This window comes from Geotrypetes seraphini, chromosome 5 (assembly GCF_902459505.1).
Source record: "Geotrypetes seraphini chromosome 5, aGeoSer1.1, whole genome shotgun sequence".
In the NCBI taxonomy this organism is placed as follows: Eukaryota; Metazoa; Chordata; class Amphibia; order Gymnophiona; family Dermophiidae; genus Geotrypetes; species Geotrypetes seraphini.
The window spans coordinates 167,990,937-168,011,014 of record NC_047088.1 but is presented as its reverse complement, the minus strand read 5'-3'; the positions used below and the strand labels follow the sequence as shown (position 1 = coordinate 168,011,014).

Below are 20,078 nucleotides of genomic sequence, written 5' to 3'. Positions count from 1 at the left end.
GGTATCGTTTACCACTACCTTTTGAAGTCTACCGCTTAGCCAATCCCCAACCCATGCAGTTAGCGTGTCCCCTAATCCCAGTGATTTCAGCTTGTTCAATAACCTGCGGTGCGGGACGCTATCAAAAGCTTTGCTGAAGTCCAAATATATTACGTCCAGGGACTCCCCGGCATCCAGTTGTCTAGTTACCCAGTCAAAGAAGCTAATCAGATTAGATTGGCAGGACCTGCCCTTGGTAAATCCGTGTTGGTAGGGATCACGTAGGTTTTCCTCGTCCAGGATTATGTCAAGTTTCCATGAGCTTGCTCATTATGGATGTGAGACTCACTGGTCTGTAATTTTCTGTCTCTGTCCTGCAGCCCTTTTTGTAGAGTGGAATAACGTTAGCTGTTTTCCAGTCCAAAGGGACTCTTCCCGTGCGAAGGGAAAGATTGAAGAGCACGGGTAATGGTTCCGCCAGGACTTCACACAACTCTCTGAGCACCCTGGGGTGTAGGTTGTCTGGTCCCATGGCTTTGTTTACTTTGAGTCTTGAAAGTTCGCAGTAGACGCTACTGGGCGTAAACTCGAAATCTTGAAGTGGGTCTTTCTGGCTGTCTCTTGTCCTTAACTGTGGACCGGCTCCTGGCGCCTCGCAGGTGAAGACTGAGCAGAAGTATTTGTTTAGTAGTTTTGCCTTGGTAGAATTCGATTTTGCATAGTTTCCGTCTGATTGCCTAAGGCTTTCTATCCCATCTTTGTTTCTCTTCCTGTCGCTAATATACCTGAAGAATGATTTATCCCCTTTCTTAATGTTTCGTGCTAGATTCTTCTGTTTGGAGCTTGGCTTCTCTGACTGCCTTTTTGACTGCTTTAGATCTGATGAGATAGTCCTCTTTCGCCTCCCGCTTTCCGAAATGTTTGTAGGCGATAAATGCTTCTTTTTTCTCTTTAATGAGGTCTGAAATTTCGGTACTGAACCACTGGGGTCTTTTGTTTCTCTGGTGCTTGCTCACTGTTTTTATATAGCGGTTTGTTGCTTCGTGCAGGGTGGATTTCAGAGATGACCACATAGTCTCCACATTATCAGTTTCTGCTTGGTTATGTAGCTCCCGATGGACAAAATCTCCCATGCTGTCGAAGTCTGTGCCTCTGAAGTTGAGGACCCTCGTCACTGTGTTTGATCTAGAGAAACCTTTCTTGAGGTTGAGCCATACCATGTTATGGTCGCTGGAGGCCAGCGTATCTCCTACTGAAACCTCCGATACACTGTCTCCACTGGTGAGTACCAGGTCCAGTATGGCCTGGTCCCTAGTGGGTTATAATACCATTTGTTTGAGTCCTGCATCCTTTATGGAGGTTAATATTCTTCTGCTGCCACATGTAGTCGCGGAGAGTGTGTTCCAATCTGCATCAGGCATGTTGAAGTCCTCTAACAGCACTGTGTCCCCGCGCAAAGTGATGTTCTCTATGTCTTCGATTAATTCCATGTCTTTGTCTTCCTGTTGTCTTGGAGGTCTGTATACCACACCAAGGTATAGGCATTTTTCATTCCCTTTGGCCAGGTTCACCCAGAGGGATTCCCCGGTGTATCTAACATCTGTGATTCTGGTAGTTTTGATGTTTTCCTTAGTATATAGTGCTACCCCTCCTCCTAACTTGCCCTCTCTGTCACGACGAAGTAGGTTGTAGCCTGGTATAACCATATCCCACCCATGCGAGTCCGTGAACCAGGTCTCGGATATCGCTACCATGTCTAGGTCGTCGTTCATTATCTCAATCTCTAATTCCAGAATTTTATTGCCCAAGCTGTGTGCATACATACATAGCCCTCCATACCTGTGAAGAGATTCCCTTCCGAGTTGGTGTGGCTCCCAAATTATCACATATATTATGGATACTTACCTTGGACTCAGAAGTGTGGGTGCTACTCGCCTCCTCAGGGTGGTTCCTTACTGCTCTGGAATGTGAGTATGTACCCTCCCCCAACTTACCTAGTTTAAAGCCCTACGAAGTAGGCGGGCTAGTCGATGTCCAAATACGTTCCTACCTCTCCTGGTCAGGTGGAGTCCGTCAGGTCTCTGTAGTCCTTGCTCAACAGGAGCATGCCGCAAGATGTAGAGGAAAAACAATTAGTAGTTGCAATGCCTCCATTTTGCAAACATGGCCAAGAGAGGCGTGATTGTCTTTTTTTATTTTTCTTTCACTGTGCATCTACCCCAGTGCAGTATTGGCAATTACATTGACACCTATACCAAAAGCCCCAGGCATCAACCTAACCAAGGTTGAGAGCTTTAGACCCATAGAAGGAATATCATGGCCAGCAAAGATGTTAAGAATTCTGCGTCAACACTCAATTATCTGACTTCATTAACCAATGGGATGGTTTCTACAGCACGCAACATGGTTTCAGAGCCATGTACAGCACTGAAACACTTCTATTGGAACTAACCTCAACAACCAAAAACTACCTGAGCAAGGGCAAACAGTCAGTCCTAAAGCAGTTTGACATCTCAGCCACCTTTGACACTGTGGACCATTCACTCCTGCTCCTCAGATTAAATGAAACATAGAAACATAGAATATGATGGCAGAAAAGGGCTGGCGGCCCAACAAGTCTGCCCAATCAAGATCCCTCCCGCCCTCGAGAATCTATCCCCTGTTATACCTCTGTAGCGAACTCATCTGCTTGTTCCATCGTCTCTTGAAGTCTAGCGCACTATTGGCCTCGACCACCTGACGTGGAAGACCATTCCATCTATCAATCACCCTCTCGGTAAAGAAGTGCTTCCTGGTGTCCCCATGAAATCTTCCTCCCCTAAGTTTAGCAGATTTCCTCTTATCACCTTTGGATCCATAAGAGTACAGATTTCCTCCTCCTCCTCCTCGATGCAGCCCGTTATGTATTTGAAGGTTTCTATCATGTTCCCCCTTTCTCTGCGCTCCTCGAGCGAGTATAAGCGCAGCCTGCTCAGACGATCTTCATATGGAAGATTTTTGAGTCCTGAGACCAACCTTATGGCCATTCTCTGAACCGACTCAATTCTCTTCACATCCTTTTGGTAGTGTGGCCTCCAAAATTGGACACAGTACTCCATGTACATTCTCACCATGGATCTGTATAACGGCATTATGACTTCGAGCTTTCGGCTGATAAAGCTTCTTCTGATGCAGCCAAGCATTTGTCTAGCCTTTGCTGAGGCTTTTTCCACCTGATTTGTAGCCTTCATGTCTTTACGGATGATTATTCCCAAGTCCCTTTCTGCTACAGTTCTTGTTAATTTTTCTCCATTTAAGGTGTATGTAGTGCAAGGATTCCCGCTACCAAGATGCACTGGGTATGCAAGGAGCAGCCCTTGGCTGGTTCACACAGTGCCTGAAAAAAACAGGTCCTGTGAGGTCTGGAAGGGCAGCCAAGGATCCCAAAGCTGGAAGTCTGGGGTTCCACAAGGATCCTCGCTCTCACCCTCCCTATTCAACATCTACCTAAGAGCAGGAGGTAACAGTTTCCCCTTCCCTCAGTCACACATCTTCTACACAGATGACATTTTTTTTTAAAATATATTTTTTATTGAGGATGGCAGATGGCACATACAGTGGAAAACACCAACAGCTGTACAATAAATCAAATAGCAAATACTTCATACACTGTGCAGCTAAAGAATCTCTGGAAGACACGTTGCACCTGATAAAAGCTGTCATTGAAAACCTGAGTACCTGGGCCCATAACAACTTCCTTAAAATCAACAAACAAAATACCAGGGTGCCCTGGTTCTCTGACCAGAGTCTGCTACCTTGCAAGGAACTAGTGCTATCAACAGGCAAGACGCTTGAGATAACTCTGCAAAGGCAACTAAGATCAATCAGACCAACACTGTCCCAAGAAGCTTTAGGAAGGTGGCTCAAGCTTTCTTACTACCCCACTTAGACTACTACAACTCTTTCTACTACAGTGCTGCAAAGAAAGAACTTAAGCGCCTGCAAGTACTCCAAAACTCAGCAGCAGGGCTGATATTTCACTCCTACCGCTTTGAGAGGGCTAGCCCATTACTACTCAAAACTACACTGGCTGCCTGTGAAAAAAAGAATCCACTATAAGTTAGACTATTTGATTCACAAGTTCATTCTTGGAGAAAACTCCAGCAGGCTAGTAGCTAGCATTCTGGTCTCACACACCTTCCTTAACTCAAAGTCCATGCAATGATTTAAGATACTATTTCCATCCTCTCAAGAAATACGCCGGAAGAGGATGTTTAACTCCACCTTTGAGTTTCTAGGACTGCATATCTGGAACAATCTACCTGCCCATCTACAACGATTACCCACACATTGCCTATTCAGGAAAAGGCTAGAGACTTATCTCTTCCCAGCCCTCTTCATCCCATGGACTGCCATCCTTAAAATAACATGACAATATTGATCTCGCCTAGCTATAATGCTATATCACAAATGCAACTCAACTTGCTGTAAGCTGCAATGATTCCATGTTGATATTTGTAGGATATAAGAAGTTGTATTGTATTGTTGCAAATTTCTCACATGATTTCATTGTACTAGTAGGATGCCATGAATTATGTGCACAAGAATTTTATCTAGAACACTTGCAGCTTGGACCAATAAAACCCACAGAGTAATGCTCAGTTCAAAGTACAGTTTCCAGGTTTTAACTGTTAGGCAGAAGGTACAACATTTCTTGGAAATTCAGTAAAATCTGTACTGTTTATGTAAAGTAAGAATTGTCATGTTTTTCAGGAGTTTATGAAAGCTCAAAGTGTGCTTTATATCCCATGAATGAAGCTCATGGTGTTTACTATTGAACGACGTTTCATGATAGTTATTAAGAATTCATTAGTGAGAGTAAAAGGGTAAATAAATGACAACCTTGAAGCTGCATTAGCCTCCTATAGCTCTATATTTAAGTCTAAGATGTCCCATGTGATAAAAAAAATCTTTCAGATTTTTTCAGTAATTTTATGGGGTGGTTTTATATAGGTCAAACAGGATGATGTAAGTGCCTTTTAAAAAAAAGTCTGCTGAAATATGTACCTGTAAAGCATGGCTCTTTCCACACAAATGATAAAACAGTGATATATCCATGGGGTGGGGTGGGGTGAGGTGGGGGTACTGGGCCTCTGGAGTACCCTTTGACTGTCTGGTGCCAGAACTTCCCCAGTGCTATCTCTGCAGTGAAAAGTCAGCTGCTTCCGTTCCTGCCACCATCAGCATGCCTTGTGCCTACTCAGTTCATGCAAAGATAAGAAATGTGGCAGCGGCTGGGGGGGTAGGAAATGCTTTGCCCCCTTCCCCCCCCTAGAAATCCAATGCTGGCTATGAGGCTGTTATAAAATGAGGAGCCAATCTTCAGCATTTTAAGAAATTATGTTTAAAAACCCTATTTAAGAAACTGGGGATTTGCATATGTAAATCTATCATAAATCCCTTTTGGAAGAAGTTTAGGCATAGTTTGAGAGAGGTTTGGGCAAGATTAGAGTGAGACTATAAAATGCATGTCAAAATCAGTCATCAGAATGTTTGACTCTTTTTTTTAAAAAAAAATCTTTATTAATTTTCAAATATTAACAGTGCAATACACAGTCAAGTCAAGAAAAGCACATTCAACTTACAGATATTCAAAATCAATCATTTTATCCCACCCATCCATCAATTTATCAATAACACAAATGTTTATACTCTTTCAATAACCTACACTTATTTAAAATAATACAATAGTACAATCCTACCCCCCTCCCTCCCACCCTGGATGTGTAAGGAAATGACATAGAAATTAAAGCCAAAAATCAACTACAGAGAAGTAATAAAAGATGTCAACGGGCCCCAAACTAGTTTAAATACATTACTATGCCCCAGCATTTCAGCATTCATTTTTTCATACCTAACACAACTCTGTCAAGTCTAGTTCCTTTGTTGCTTTCCAATAAGTGATAGGAGTTTGAACTGCCCACTTATTTATGTATTTTGAAAAATAAACTGTGCTGTACTCTTTTTTTTTCAGTTTTTTTGTTTGTCCTCACTTCTCTTTTGTTTGGACTTAGCCATGAATTCCTGATTTTTCCTCTCTTTTTTTTTTTTTTTGTCCTATATCACCTTCCTGTGGTACAACCACAGTTTGGCCTGGATTCTGTTAACCCTTTAATTGGCAGATGGTGAAATGGCTGCTTTTTATAACTTGATGCTGAATGAGAACACAGTGCCAAGTAACAGTCATTTGGAGATGCCTATTGCAGATCTCCCATAAGAGCCATAGAAACACATGTTGCTTTGGAGCAACAATGCCAAATAAAGGGTTAACAGTGCATAAATCAGACAGCACCTACAAAAATGGCACCAGCTGCATGTCGATCATACTTACGTTTTTTGTTGTTTTTCTTTAATCAGGCCTAGTGGCACCTAACGTCATCTCTGGCCCTAACCACGCCTACTTTGACCTCAGGCGCTGCTAGCCGCCATGCTGCAGGCGCGATTCAGGCATCTTTTAAAAATGTGTTTTTGATTAGTTTTAAATGACGCGGTCAATTACCACACTGATTAAAGTCAATTGAAGCAACCAATTTAGGCGCCAGTAAGCGCCTAACTTATGGCACCGTTTATAGAATGTGGCCCATTATATATAATATATATAGGTGCTTTCTCTGGGGGTGAACAGAGGTGCAACCTGATGCAATAGAGGTTTCAGAGACTTGTACAAGGAGCTGCAATGAGATTTGAAATCTGTCTCAAGGCTTCCCTGATTCTCATCCTGCTGTGCTAACCATTCAGCTGTTCTTCTACTCCTCCTACTTTGTGTGACCCAGTGTGGTTCTAGCCATTGACACTGACCTCCATTATTTGAGAGTCAACTGATTGTTATACAGTATGCTGGATTGTTACCATATGTCACCTAAATTTCTGAGCATTCCATTAAAAGTATTATAGTATGACTGCAGTAGGTTCACTGCATTGCTATGCAATGACTAATGTGAATGCAAGCAATAAAAGGACGGATGAAAGACAATTACATAGGTAATAAAGGCAGATTTATGCAGGCAGACAAACCACTAAGAGGTGAAGGGACAAAATGAATAGCCGGGATTCAAATACGGCATGATAGAATATGACCAATATATAAAAATCATGTAGTAAAATCATATCTTTTTCAGATTGTTCATCAATTCAGATTCTCAAAGGTGAATGCATTTGTAATTCGAGACACACAATCTTTGCACAGGCTGGAGGGCTTCAGTGATCAGAAAACATATGCAAAATAATGCTACTATGCCTGCATGGGATAAAGTAAGTAATGAATTCTTCCTTGAGGTTTCATTTCAGATAATTTAATGAGACTGACTACCAGCTATTCATTTAGAATATATGATCTATACGCATGGGCAAAATGATCTTGTCTTATTTCATATTTCTACTTCAGCTAAAGGGGACCATCTGTGGCTGTACCTAGAGAATGACATGGTGGCTGTTACCCGCGGTCAGCTGCGGGTGACCACAGGTAACCCAGCGAAACGGTGGGGGGGGAGGGGAAACAGTGTTCACCACGGCTACGAGGGCAAGGCTATTCACTGCCCCATGGAGCGGTGAATGGCCTTGTCTCCATAGTTAAGGGAGGGAACATGCGCGGTCACCGATCGCACTCCCTCCCTCCATACTGATAGCCGCTGCCGCCCAAGCATCTCCCTCTGTCCACCCCTCCTGATCACTGCCGCCCAATCACCGCTGCCACCCGATCGCTGCTGCCGCCCGATCACCGCCGCTGCTTGAGCATCTCCCTCCCTGCTCCTTACCTTCGCGGCAGCCAATTTCTCGAAATTTGCTTCCTATGAGATGCCAGAGCGTTGAAGTTGCATCAGAGACAATCTTCTCTGCAGCCACATGCAACTTCAATGCCCTGGCTGCTTGTAGGAAGCAAATTTAGAAATTGCCTGCTGTGAAGGTAAGGGCCAGGGAGGGAGAAAGGGAGGAAAGGTGGGGTGGAGGAGAACAGACGCTGAAAGGAACTGGGGAATGTGGGGTGGAGAGGAACAGACGCTGAAGGGAAATGGGGAAGAGAGAGATTCCAGACTATGGGGGAAGCGGAGGGAAGAAGATGGGTGGCAGACCAATTGGGGTTTGGATAGAGGGAGAGATGGAAGGGAGAGGCACAGTAACAGAGCATATGAAAGAGACAGAGAAGGCAGACAGTGGATGGAAGGAAATGAATGAGGAGAAGATAAGGAAAGCAGAAACCAGACAACAAAGGTAGAAAAAAAAATTATATTTATTTTATTCTTTTTGCTTTAGGATAAAGTAGTATATTAGTTGTGTTGATAAAAATTTATAAACAAAGCCCTGTCAGCTGATCATCCCTTTCTCTAGTTCAGCAGCCAGAACTTTGATTTATAAGGAAGGAATAAGCTAAATATTGCAGTACTGAGGCTTGTATGGATGCTGCGGGGACAGTGGTCGTGAGGACAGGGATGGGGCGGGGAAAGTGGCTGCGGGGACAGGACGGGGACAGGGTCAGTGGTCGCGGGGACGGGGCAGTAGCGGGGACAAATTTTTTCCCCGTGTCATTTTCTAGCTGTGCCTGTCTAGTATTCCCTCAAATGAGAATGCTATAACTATGATCCCAACCTACAGATGTATAATAGAAATTTAATAACTATTACAATAGAAAATAACAAGAATTATCCAAATAGAAAAGTAAACTTCCATACATACATTCACATTTCGTAGCCCACATCAAGGGGAGAAAAAAAAATTCTGAGAGCAATGTTTTCAAATATCAAAGAAAATAAACAGGATTTTTCTGTAGGCCTGAAAAACAAATCAAACGAAACGAAACCTGTCCATATAAACCATTTAGGAAGTATTAACTATCTTAACTTTAAAGAAAATTTTATAGAAGTGCAAGATCTATAAAGATGTAGGAATGATTCTCAGGTGTAACCAGGCACTTACAAGGAAATTTAAAAAGAATGCACCCCCTACCTCAAAAAACAAGGTTTAAGAAATAGGAAGGCTTTACTTCACAATTGAGTGGCCTAGGCTACATCAAGAAACATATACATTATGGCCTGGATTCTGTAAATGGTGCCTAAATTGGCTGGCACCTAGAAAAATGGTGCCAGCCGTGTATCAATCACACTCAGGTGCCATTTACAGAATCGCACCTAGCAGCACCTTAGACACTGGAAATGTAGGCGAGGGTTTTAAAGGCCTACATTTCAGGCACCTAAGATTTTGGAGAATCACGCTTAGCAGCTCCTAAGTCACACTCCACCCATGAAAACACCCACTTAAGCACCATGCGATAGGCGCCTACCTTTTATAGAATTGGGTAAGCACCTATTAACCAATTCTTTTTTTTTTTTTTTCCAATTATTGAAGCTATTAAGGGGATTTTGCCAATTAAGATCATCTTTTACTAAGTTGTGATAGAGGTTTCTTCTGCGGATTGAGGCGCTAAATGCTCCGATACTCAAAGGAATTCTATAATTGGAGGAATTCTATAATTATTATATATTGGAGCAGCGTCAGAGCATTTAGTGATCTGTGCTGCAGTAGAAACCTCTACTTCAACTTAGTAAAAGGGGGGGAGGGGATAACTTATGTGCCCTTTGGATAATCTGGTCCCATGGGGCTGATATTCAGACTGCGGGAATGAGTCCAGTTAACTCCTGTAGTTGGAGCTGAGCCAGGATATTAAATGCCAGACCATTTCCAGTGACCAGCACTGAATATCCTATCTATTTTGTGCTGGCTCAAACATAGCTGGCTAAATCAAATTTTGTTGCAATTTATACAAATTTACAAGTATAACACTTGACACAGAAAATAGATTCTTGCAGAAAAATTCAGAAAAAAACATAAGCAAGTATCTATTGATTAACCCTAATTATAAGAAATATTGTCTATGAGAGGGGAGACAAGATTACAGCAATTATTCTAGGGGGGGCCAAAGGGTAAAAATACAAGAAAATTCTTATTAGAACTTAGGCGGGACTATCCATTTTTCTTCCGCGTATCACTTAATTTTGTACATCAGAAGGTGTAGATATAGCTATGGGGACTGGAGACTGTCTTGACATAAGAAAATTCTTCAAATGTTCTGGGTAAAGGAAAACACATTTTTTCTGAAATCTTAATAATATACTTATATGGAAATTGCTGGAAAACAGTCTCTTTAAAGGCTACTACTTGATTTTTAAGGGCTAAAAAAAAGACCTTCTTCTTAATTGTGTGGTCCGACAAAGGTCTGGAAAAAAATCATAACTGATTGTCCCAGGAACTTAACATCTTTAAATTGAAAATACAAACTTAGAATCCAATTTCTATTATATTCCAGAGCAAAAGAAGCTATGAAGGTTGCTTTAGTCACCACTGAGCTAGAATCTTCAAGAAAGCCTGTCAAATCAAAGTTAGCTCCCTCGCCTTGTCCCTAGGGCTGGATTAAAGGGTAGGCCCTGTAGGCACGGGCCTAGGGCCCAAAATGGTCAGGGAGGTCCTCCGGTGCGGTGATTTTGGGCTGTAGCACATAAAGGAATTTATGATGGAATGAAATAGGAAAACAAACTGGTCTCCGTGTCCTTCACATCAAGCACCAAAACGCACACCAAATATAAATAAAATGAAACAAAAACAATCAAGAAAGAAAAAGGGAGTACGCAAACAGGTAGAGCCCAAGAGCATCACACTCTCGCGCGCCGCCCCTCATACTCCCTCCTCCTCTGTTGCACACAGGTTGCAGTCAATGCAATGGGTGGGGTCAGTGGCTTTCCATTGACTGGCTGCAGGTGCACTTCGGTTCCTGCTGTTCTCTCCCGGTGTTGCTAACTCCTGGCTTTCTCGCCCTGGCTTTTGTAGAGTGTGCACAAGTGGGTTCTCATTGCGGTCCTTGTCAACACAAACCTCAGGCTCTGGTGTCTGGGTCCCACATGGGAGAGGTCTGAGTGTCAGCGCTGAGAAGGTGTGATAGGTATGGTAGGTTAGTGGAGTGCAAAGAAAGGGACCCGGTGCCTTAAGATTTCTTACTTGGGATGAGAAGAGAGGTTTTCCTGTTCCCCGCCCCTTCCTTTTTGCTTAACCGGCAACAAGAGGGCATCCGTTGAAAATTAGGGGTGGGAAATTTCATGGCGACACTAGAAAATATTTCTTCACCGAAAGGGTGGTTGATCGCTGGAATAATCTTCTACAACAGGTAATTGAGGCCAGCAGCGTGCCAGATTTTAAGAAAAGATGGGATTGGCATGTGGGATCTCTTCATGGAGGTAGTTAGGGGATGGGCCATTAGTGTGGGCAGACAAGATGGACCGTGGCCCTTTTCTGCCGTCATGTTCTATGTTTCTATGTTTCTATCTTCTAGAGGATTCGCAGATCCACGGAGCTCCTTCCCATACATCTGTTCAGGTCGCCATCTTGTCTGGCTAAATCGATTTTAAGCACTAACTGTTAAGTTATTGCAACCAAAGATAGACCAGCTATTTGTATGGCCTGGTTTGACCACTATACTTGACCAATGAGTACTTAAAAGCAGTGGCTATCACACAATATTGCTGGCTAAGTTTTAGATGCTAAGCACTAATATTCAGCTGAGATAGCCGGCTTTTTCCTGTTGAATATTTGTGCTTAGCCAGCCAAATGATATTTAAGCAGCCAGGAGCTGGCTCCAGACTGATTAAATAGTGCTGAATATCGGATGAAATGTGCCCATAGAAAGGAATCATTTTCTTTCAGGATCAACATTTTCTTATCAAATAAACGCAAAGTAACCAAAAAGGTAGGCCTCTTTGTAATATTATCCTGTGAAGATGTAAAAAACGTTAAATGTTAAAACCAAAGTATTTGGGGAGTTTAAATGGCCAAACTCCCCTTCCTTATTAGTCTGCTTTACTCCCCTCAAAAGGTAACAGAGATTCTTAACATCTTGAACATTGAGTATAATTTGTAGAACTTCTTTCACAAAATATTTTTGAAGAAGTCTTTAGAGGATAAAAAATAAGTTACAGGAAAATTAAGCAAATGTAGGTTCCATGTTCTATATGTATTTTCAACTATTTTGGTACGATTTTATCTTTAAATTTATTGTAGATAATCTGATATATGACAGTGTCCCACTAACTACTTTTGCACAAAATATTGTTCATCGTTTAGGGCTCCTTTTACTAAGTCGCGTTAGGACATTAACGCGCAAAATAGCGCGCGCTAGACGCTAATGCCAGAACTGAGCTGGCAGTAGTTCTAGCCGCGTAGCACGGGTTTAGTGTGCGCTAAAATGCTGCGTGCGCTTAAAAACGCTAACGCAGCTTAGTAAAAGGAGCCCTCAATGTTTATTAATAATTTGCTTTACTGCCTTTTCGATCGAGCAGGTCAAAGCAGTTCACAAAATATTATAAACAGAGAAAAGTGAAAGGAATTCCATTAGAGAGAGGGAAGAAATGCCACCACACAGCAGAAGCAGTCCAACAAGACTGCAGTCATAGAAACATAGAAACATAGAAATAGACGGCAGATAAGGGCCAACGGCCCATCTAGTCTGCCCACCTTAATGTCCCTCCCCTACCTTTGCCCTGTGAATAGATCCCATGTGCCGATCCCATTTGGCCTTAAAATCAGGCACGCTGCTGGCCTCAATCACCTGCAGTGGAAGACTATTCCAACGATCAACCACTCTTTCAGTGAAAAAGAATTTCCTGGTGTCACCTCGTAGTTTCCCGCCCCTGATTTTCAACGGATGCCCTCTTGTTGTCGTGGGACCCTTGAAAAATAAGATATCTTCCTCCGCCTCGATGCGGCCCGTAAGATACTTGAACGTCTCGATCATGTCTCCCCTCTCTCTGCGCTCCTCGAGCGAGTATAGCTGCAATTTGTCAAGCCGTTTTTCGTATGGTAGATCCTTGAGTCATACCTTAACTAACAAAGCTCTAAGTCAGCTCCATCAAATATTTGTTGAAAAAGATGCAGTTTTAACGAGGCCCTGAAAGTTTTATAAATTGTCTCTGAACACAGGTCATGAGAATGGCATTCCATATTGCAGGGCCACAGTGTCCAAAGAAGTGTAATGCATAGGTAGCTGTAACGCAGGCTCCTATGTTAACCAGATCAAAGGGAAAGAATAAACTAGCACAAGGAATTTCATCCCCTGGATACCAAGCCGAAGGCCTGTTGGACAGTGCAACATGACCAGTCAGCAGGGGCAAAGAGAATCTTTGATCTCTCATTTTTTGACCCTTTTTTGTAAGGGTTAGGGTATGGGAAGAAGGAGCTACTACACAAGAGAAAGTAAGAAAGTTACAAGGAAAAATGGCTCATAGAGTATCATTAAGAAGTCCAGGAATATTGGGTTAACATTAAGCACAATGGCCTTATTTTTTTGTATTAGTGAGGTAGCTGACATTGGATTGTAGAGATCCCTTGATCACTCTGTTACATAAGAGAGGGGTTACTTAGGTATCACATTCTCTTGATTTTAGTGTCGGGGGAGGTCTATGCACTAGGGAAGGTCCTAATGGCAAAGGCTGTCCCTCACCATATCAAACATTATTTTATCAGTCCTGCAGGCCCTGATAGTATGCATGGACATTTCTTATTCTTTTTGCTCTTTCTGTTCAGCAATTCTTTTCAGGTTTCATTTCATTTCTGGTTTAATTCATTGTTTTGTTTCTACATTTCAAATGAAATTAGTTAACATTCCCCCCCCACACACACACACCTTATAAAAGTGTGCAAGACATGAATGTCGGAACAACACGAGAGCCTTCAGGTCACCATCCAGTGCTAAAAAAACTCTTTCACGCTTTTGTAAAAGGGGGGATAATGAACAACCCCTCCCCCCAAAAAAACCCCAATGGGGCCTTTTACAAAGATGTGCAAAAAAAATTACCTTAGCGCACCTTTGTGTGGGCCATTCCCGAGTGCTAAGGCCATTTCTTCCCATAGCCGGGAAATGATTTCCAATTTATGGAATTAATGGCCATGTGCTAATATTGTCATTAGTGCGTAGCCATTACAAAAACATAGAGTATGATCCCTTACCTTATTTGGTAGGCAATAAGGATCGGATTCTTCAAAGAGTCACCAAATGGCGCTGGTAAGCACCTAGTTGACGCCTACTGGCACCTAACTTAAGTGTTTTAATTGGTTTCAAGTAACGTGATAATTGGTCACACCATTAAAACCAATTAAAAACTCATAAAAATTAATAAGGCATTGCTAGGCGCCCTCCAGGACTGGCGCCTAGTGAAGCCGAAGCCCAAAAGTGGGTATTTTTAGGAGTGGCACCGGACTTCAGCGTCACTAGGCACCATCGGTCAACATTCTGCAAGTTCCCTAGGTACTGGAAATGTATGCCTGTAAAAATCTGACCTAGGGTTCTTGCTAGCCATGATTCTGTAAGCGGCGCCTGTCCGTGGAGACACTGTTTACAGAATCAACCCCTAAGGAATAAGGTGCTAATCAAGTACTAATCAGTTAAGCACTGTTGATGCACTAACTCAGGGGTAGGCAATTCCGGTCCTCAAGAGCCACAGGCAGGTCAGGTTTTCAGGATATCCACAATGAATATATATGAGATGGATTTGCATTCACTGACTCCTTGAGATGCAAATCTATCTCATTCATATTTATGGTGAGTATCCTGAAAACCTGACCTTCCTGTGGCTCTGGATGTATAAGATGTATGGGTAACTGTATGTATAAGATGTATGGATAACTGGATGTATAAGATGTATAGGTAACTCCTATGGAGCTGCATGGAGGACCAAGGTAGAACAAGATAGGAGATTACACCATGCAAATTCATACGATCCCATAAATGCCAAATTTGCATGTGATATTTCTCTCCCTTTAGCATGTTTGCACTAATGACAAGGACCCATTTTACATTGTCACAAGCCCGAGTCCAATGCCGGCCTTGTGCCAGGGAAGAGTCATAAAAAACATCCCCTGAAACTAGTCCGGGCTAACTATGTTGTCCCTGTTAGGCAAGAACAAGAACAGGAAGCACAGGCTGTGTTTAAACCTAATGCAGAACACAGCCTGATGAAAACTGGTAGGGCCCCTTTAAATCCTCCATTTTGTGGAAAGCTGGCTAAGCAGGGGAAAAGGCAACCACAGCTGAAGGAAGTTCAGCCCCGGAGTAGGGCTGGGCGTGGTACAGCAGCTTGGCAGCATTTAGAGAGCTGGCTGACCAAGAGGAAAGGAGACAGAGGAGAAGCTCTCAGGTGGAAGGAGCCTCCAGGTCCCCCTGAGACAAGGGACATTGAAATGCTGGACACAGAACCAGATGATACAACCCTGATAAATCCTGAAGGTGAAGCTATGGATTGTAGCACTTTACCAGAGGTGGGACTATTTGAAGAAATGGAAATTAATTAAGTTGGAATTGGGGTGTTTTTTTTCTCTAAAGTTTTGTTGAATGTTTCCATTTCTATTGAGCATAAGTATTTTCCTAAAGTTTGCTAATTAATGGAATGTATGCTAGCCCAAGGTGTGCTTGTATGGGAAGTTTTTTTCTTGCTTACCAAGAGGGCTGCTGTGGAACGAACTGCAGCAAGTTCTTATTCAGAAAGTGTGAATATCCTGGGAGTTTGAGACAGGATTTACACAGCACCATGGTGAATAATTTTCAGGTTTTTTTCTTTTCTATTGATAACAAAGAACCCTTTAACAAATCTGCCAATCTTTGTTACTGCATTTAATGAGGCAGCGCAGCGCAGTGCAGTGCACCATGCATAGTTGGCCTATTGACCAATAAGACTCTGGTAGAGTCAAGGACCATCAAGAAACTCTGTTACACCTGGGACATTGTTAAAGAACTTTGAGACAGATATCCAGACCAGGCTGGTTTCTATCATATTATGTTGTTCTTCCTAATTTTGCCAAAGACCTTTTGGAGTACATTTTCTTTTGATGCATTTTTTTTGGACTTGTGAGTTGAACAATAAATTTGATTTTTGTTATTTCCTTACTTACCTGTGTGAGGCCATTCTGTTATACACATAGGATAAGTTTTGCACAACAGGGACTTCCTCCATCTTGGGGAAGCACGCTGGGGAGAATATTGTAAGCGTGGGCCGGTTACCGTGAGCCTTGAGGGCCGGCCACGCTACAACATGTGTGCTACAACTTTGAAATGCAGAATTTCAAAAGATTTAACTGATTAACTTTGATAATTTTCTGTTTAAATCCAACTGATTAAAGATTCCCCCTCCCCCCCAACCACCACACACACATGTTTACATTTAGCTGTTAACACACTTAATTCTGTAATAAAGTAGCAAGGCCAAAGACATTCTTGTTATAGTTTTTATATTTAACTGATGAATGTGCATTTTTGCATTAACTAGTTAAATTTATTTGAATATGTTTGGTTGCATAAATTGCATTTCTAAAACTATACAAATATGCCATTCACTATACATGATAAATAGCCTACCCATGCATACTTTGCTATAATGCATATGTCCCAATGTATGCAATAAAATATTCCCTATGAAATGTTAAACCTAGTGGTAATTCTATTTATGCAGATTTGCTTATATTTATGAAATGTTAACAACTGTAACCCATTGTAATATTGCCTTTATTAAGCAGGAGAACTTTTAATTTCATCATATTACGGCTACAGTATATATTTAGAGGCTTTGGACATTTTTGGATGGCATAATATATATAGAGAGAAAGTTCCCATAAACTATTTTTTCATTCCACCCTCATAAAAATAAACACGTGAGTTCCATATAAGCTCTACATCTAGCTAATTCAATATTGATTTTTTTCATCACTACATTAAATGATCACGATAGAATAAGAAAATAAACCATCTGAGGCTGGAAATACTTGACTTACGTCCATGAACTCCGCATTGGCTTTAGGACCAGTTGTCTCATTAAGAATTTTAATGGCCACTGGAATCTTCACAGTCTCTCCTTCAGGAACCCAAATACCCTGAATAAATAAAAGAGAGAATGTTAAGTGTACACTTCATACTGTAGATCACTGTCCCGCAAAATTATTTTTTGCTCCGGCACACTAACGGAGCAAATTTTTAAATTATTTAAACTGTGCTGACTCTATATCTGTATTGTGGTGTACTGCACTGTTTTCAAACCTAGACCTCTTCCTCCTAAAAAAAAAATAACTTTTTCTTCCTTTCTGGCTAACTCTGAAACAAGAGGAGATAACCTTTTAAAACTGAATCTAGCCTTTCCATACTGAATCTAGTCTTTTGTGCTGCTAATTTTTCTAAACTTTCCTAACTTGGTTTCTTGAACTGTAGACTAGCTCTGTAAGGTTTATTTTCTATTGCCAAAGTTTGGATAGGTAGCAGATTTAGGGCCTCTTCTATCAAACTGCACTAGCAGTTTGTAGCGCCCAGAGCCACGCTGCCCCCAACGCTCATAGAGTTCCTATGAGCATTGGGAGCAGTACGGGCCATTCAGCGCAGCTCTCTGTGCTAAAAACTGCTAGTGCAGTTTGATAGAAGAGATCCTAAGTCCTGCAGCTGGTTTATTGGGCAGGAACTTGCTATATATACATTTATTGCTAGCTTCCTCCCCTACCTCTCATCTGGAGGAAGGCTCTACTGCAAACAGAGTTATAGAAAGGTGTTTTAATAGAAAATAAAAAAGGTGTTTTAATAGAAAATTCATAGCTAACACAGTTCACAGATCTCTGGTTGCCTAGGCCCACCCACATACCCCTCAGCCCACCCACTTACCTAATTCTCATCTGCTTAGTTCTCTGCTGAATTAAGGACTAATTGTCCCACCCAGCCCTGGTTGGTTACTGATAAGTATTGTTGTCCTTATATCAGTCACTTCCCATACCAACCAATCAAGATGACTTTTATTCAGTGCAATTAATGTGATGCTTTAGTTCCAAGGCGCATCATCTGGAGACTTAGGGCTTGCCCCATCTGTATTCAGCTTTCTAGCATTATGGAGGAGCTTGGTAATCTTGAGCAGGAATTGGATGCAATTAAAGCAACTTCTATCACTCCACAGAGTCATACCAATTTACCACCACTGCTTCAAAGACTAATGCAATCAAGAAATAACTGGATCATAGTAGGACCAGGTAGACTAGGCATGTGACACAGAAACATCCACCCACACAGTTGCACCTACATAATTATTTTACTCCATTAGAGCATTGAAGTGCTCAAAGAAAGAACTGAAATGGAACTGGAACCAGTGAAGGTAACTCATGAAGAAAAGCACCCACAAAGGAAGAGTTAGAAAGCTCAATCCAATAACTTATTGCTTTTAGGTATTCTATCATCAGAGGCATTAATATTGGAACACAAGTCAAGGAGCCTAAAATAGTGAAGTGTCTCTCAGGATCCTCAGCTACCAGGAGTACCCAAAAAATACTGTCTATTATTAGGTAAGAAACTAAGGGCCAGATGCTCTAAGAGGATCGATTTTTGGGCCGATTCAGAAAGAGCTATTAATGCACTTAAAAGTTTGCCATTAAACAAATAACCTTGCCAGTCATATGTAGTAAATATAGTAGGGTATTAACATCAGTGATGAAATATCTTAAGTCAGTATTTCATGATATAAATAGACTTATTATATCTCTGACAATGATCAAGTACTATGAAAGTGAACCGTTTATGTGCTTAATGATGCAGTATGATGATCACTGAAAACTGCAGCTAGGCGGGACGGTTGAACCTTTTAAGTGAACTTTTTCTTTCAGATGCTACTCTCTTATACCTTGCAAATAGGCAGACTGTATTCCACCATTCATTATACGATACATTGGAGAAATCCTTCCAATTTTTAAGTATTATGCAAATTGCAATTATTATTAGCAATTGTACCAACTGATATAGTTCTGAAGGTAAAATAACAAGATGGTTCAGTTATGCTAGCAATAAGATTTTATTTGTTTATAGGATTTATTCAGATTTTTCTGTTCTTCATAAGTTATTGACCACACTCAATGATATTCTGTTATGTAATTGTGTTTATATCTGGTCAATGACTGTTGTATGTTCGAAAACTTAATAAAGATGATTGAACTTAAAAAAAAAGTTTGCCATTATCCCTGACTTTACGATCCGATGGATTGCTGTGAGAGTGACTCTCACACATGCACAGAACTGGCAGGGGAAGATCTGAAAGCAGCCTCCTCCTACTCAGCTATTCAGAAATCCTTTTTTTTCTTTTTTTTAATGGGTACAGATGTTGTGCATGTTACACAAGCACAATATCTGCTCCATTAGAAAAAATAAAATAAAAACAACCACACCTCAACAATGACAGCCCTCCCCAATGAAGGCACCGTGAATCATGTCCCAATGAAAACAGAAGTAGGAATGCCCACTTCCTCCTGCCATGCTGAATCCTGAGGAAAGTCATGGAGAGGAAAACAGTGACAGAGTTTAACAAAAGCGTTGGATGAGCACAGAGGATATCTAATCAGAAAATAATGTTATATATAAATTGGATTGTTCCACCAGGCCTACATGTAGAATACATATGTTCAGCCACCCTTCAATAAAAACCTGCCAATACAAAAGATTCCTTGACAGAACGCTAGCCTTCCAAGCAAGTCAACAGAACGGCTGGCTAGGCAACATCATCAAACACTCCTCTTCCTATCTTTTCAGAAAACTAGTTAAAGCCAACCTGTTTAACCGATTTGTAACCAAGAACTCTTAAACCTTCCCCTGTACGGTTATCACATGTACTTGATTTCCCTACATTGTGACTTTATGTAACCAAAGTCTTCATTGTTATTTTTTTTTTGCTGACTGTCCAGCTCTTCTTGTTGTAAACCACCTTGAACTACTATGGCTTTGGCGGTATACAAAAATAAAATTATTATTATTATTAAGGCCAGTACTGGGCAGACTTGCACGGTCTGTGTCCTGTATAGGGCCATTTGGTTAAGGATGGGCTGGGGAGAGCTTTGACAGTTGGGATGGTTTAGATGGGCTGGAGTGAGCTTTGATGGAGACTTCAATAGATGGAACCTAAGCTCAGTACCGGGCAGAGTTCTGGGTTTCTGGCCCAGAAATATCTAGGAAAAAGGACAATTTAAATTAAATCAATAATTTAAAGAGTACGGTTGGGCAGACTGGATGGACCATTCAGGCT

General features: G+C 41.6%; 1 protein-coding gene across 2 annotated transcripts in view; it reads right to left on the bottom strand.

Moving 5' to 3' along the window:
• Window positions 1-20,078, bottom strand: part of ERBB4 (erb-b2 receptor tyrosine kinase 4) — a 1,781,744-nt gene that overhangs the window by 323,302 nt on the left and 1,438,364 nt on the right. For both annotated transcript variants that reach the window (XM_033945093.1, XM_033945094.1), the window contains one exon: window positions 16,816-16,914. In XM_033945093.1, the coding sequence (XP_033800984.1) occupies window positions 16,816-16,914 (99 nt within the window). The remainder of the gene's footprint in view (window positions 1-16,815; window positions 16,915-20,078) is intronic.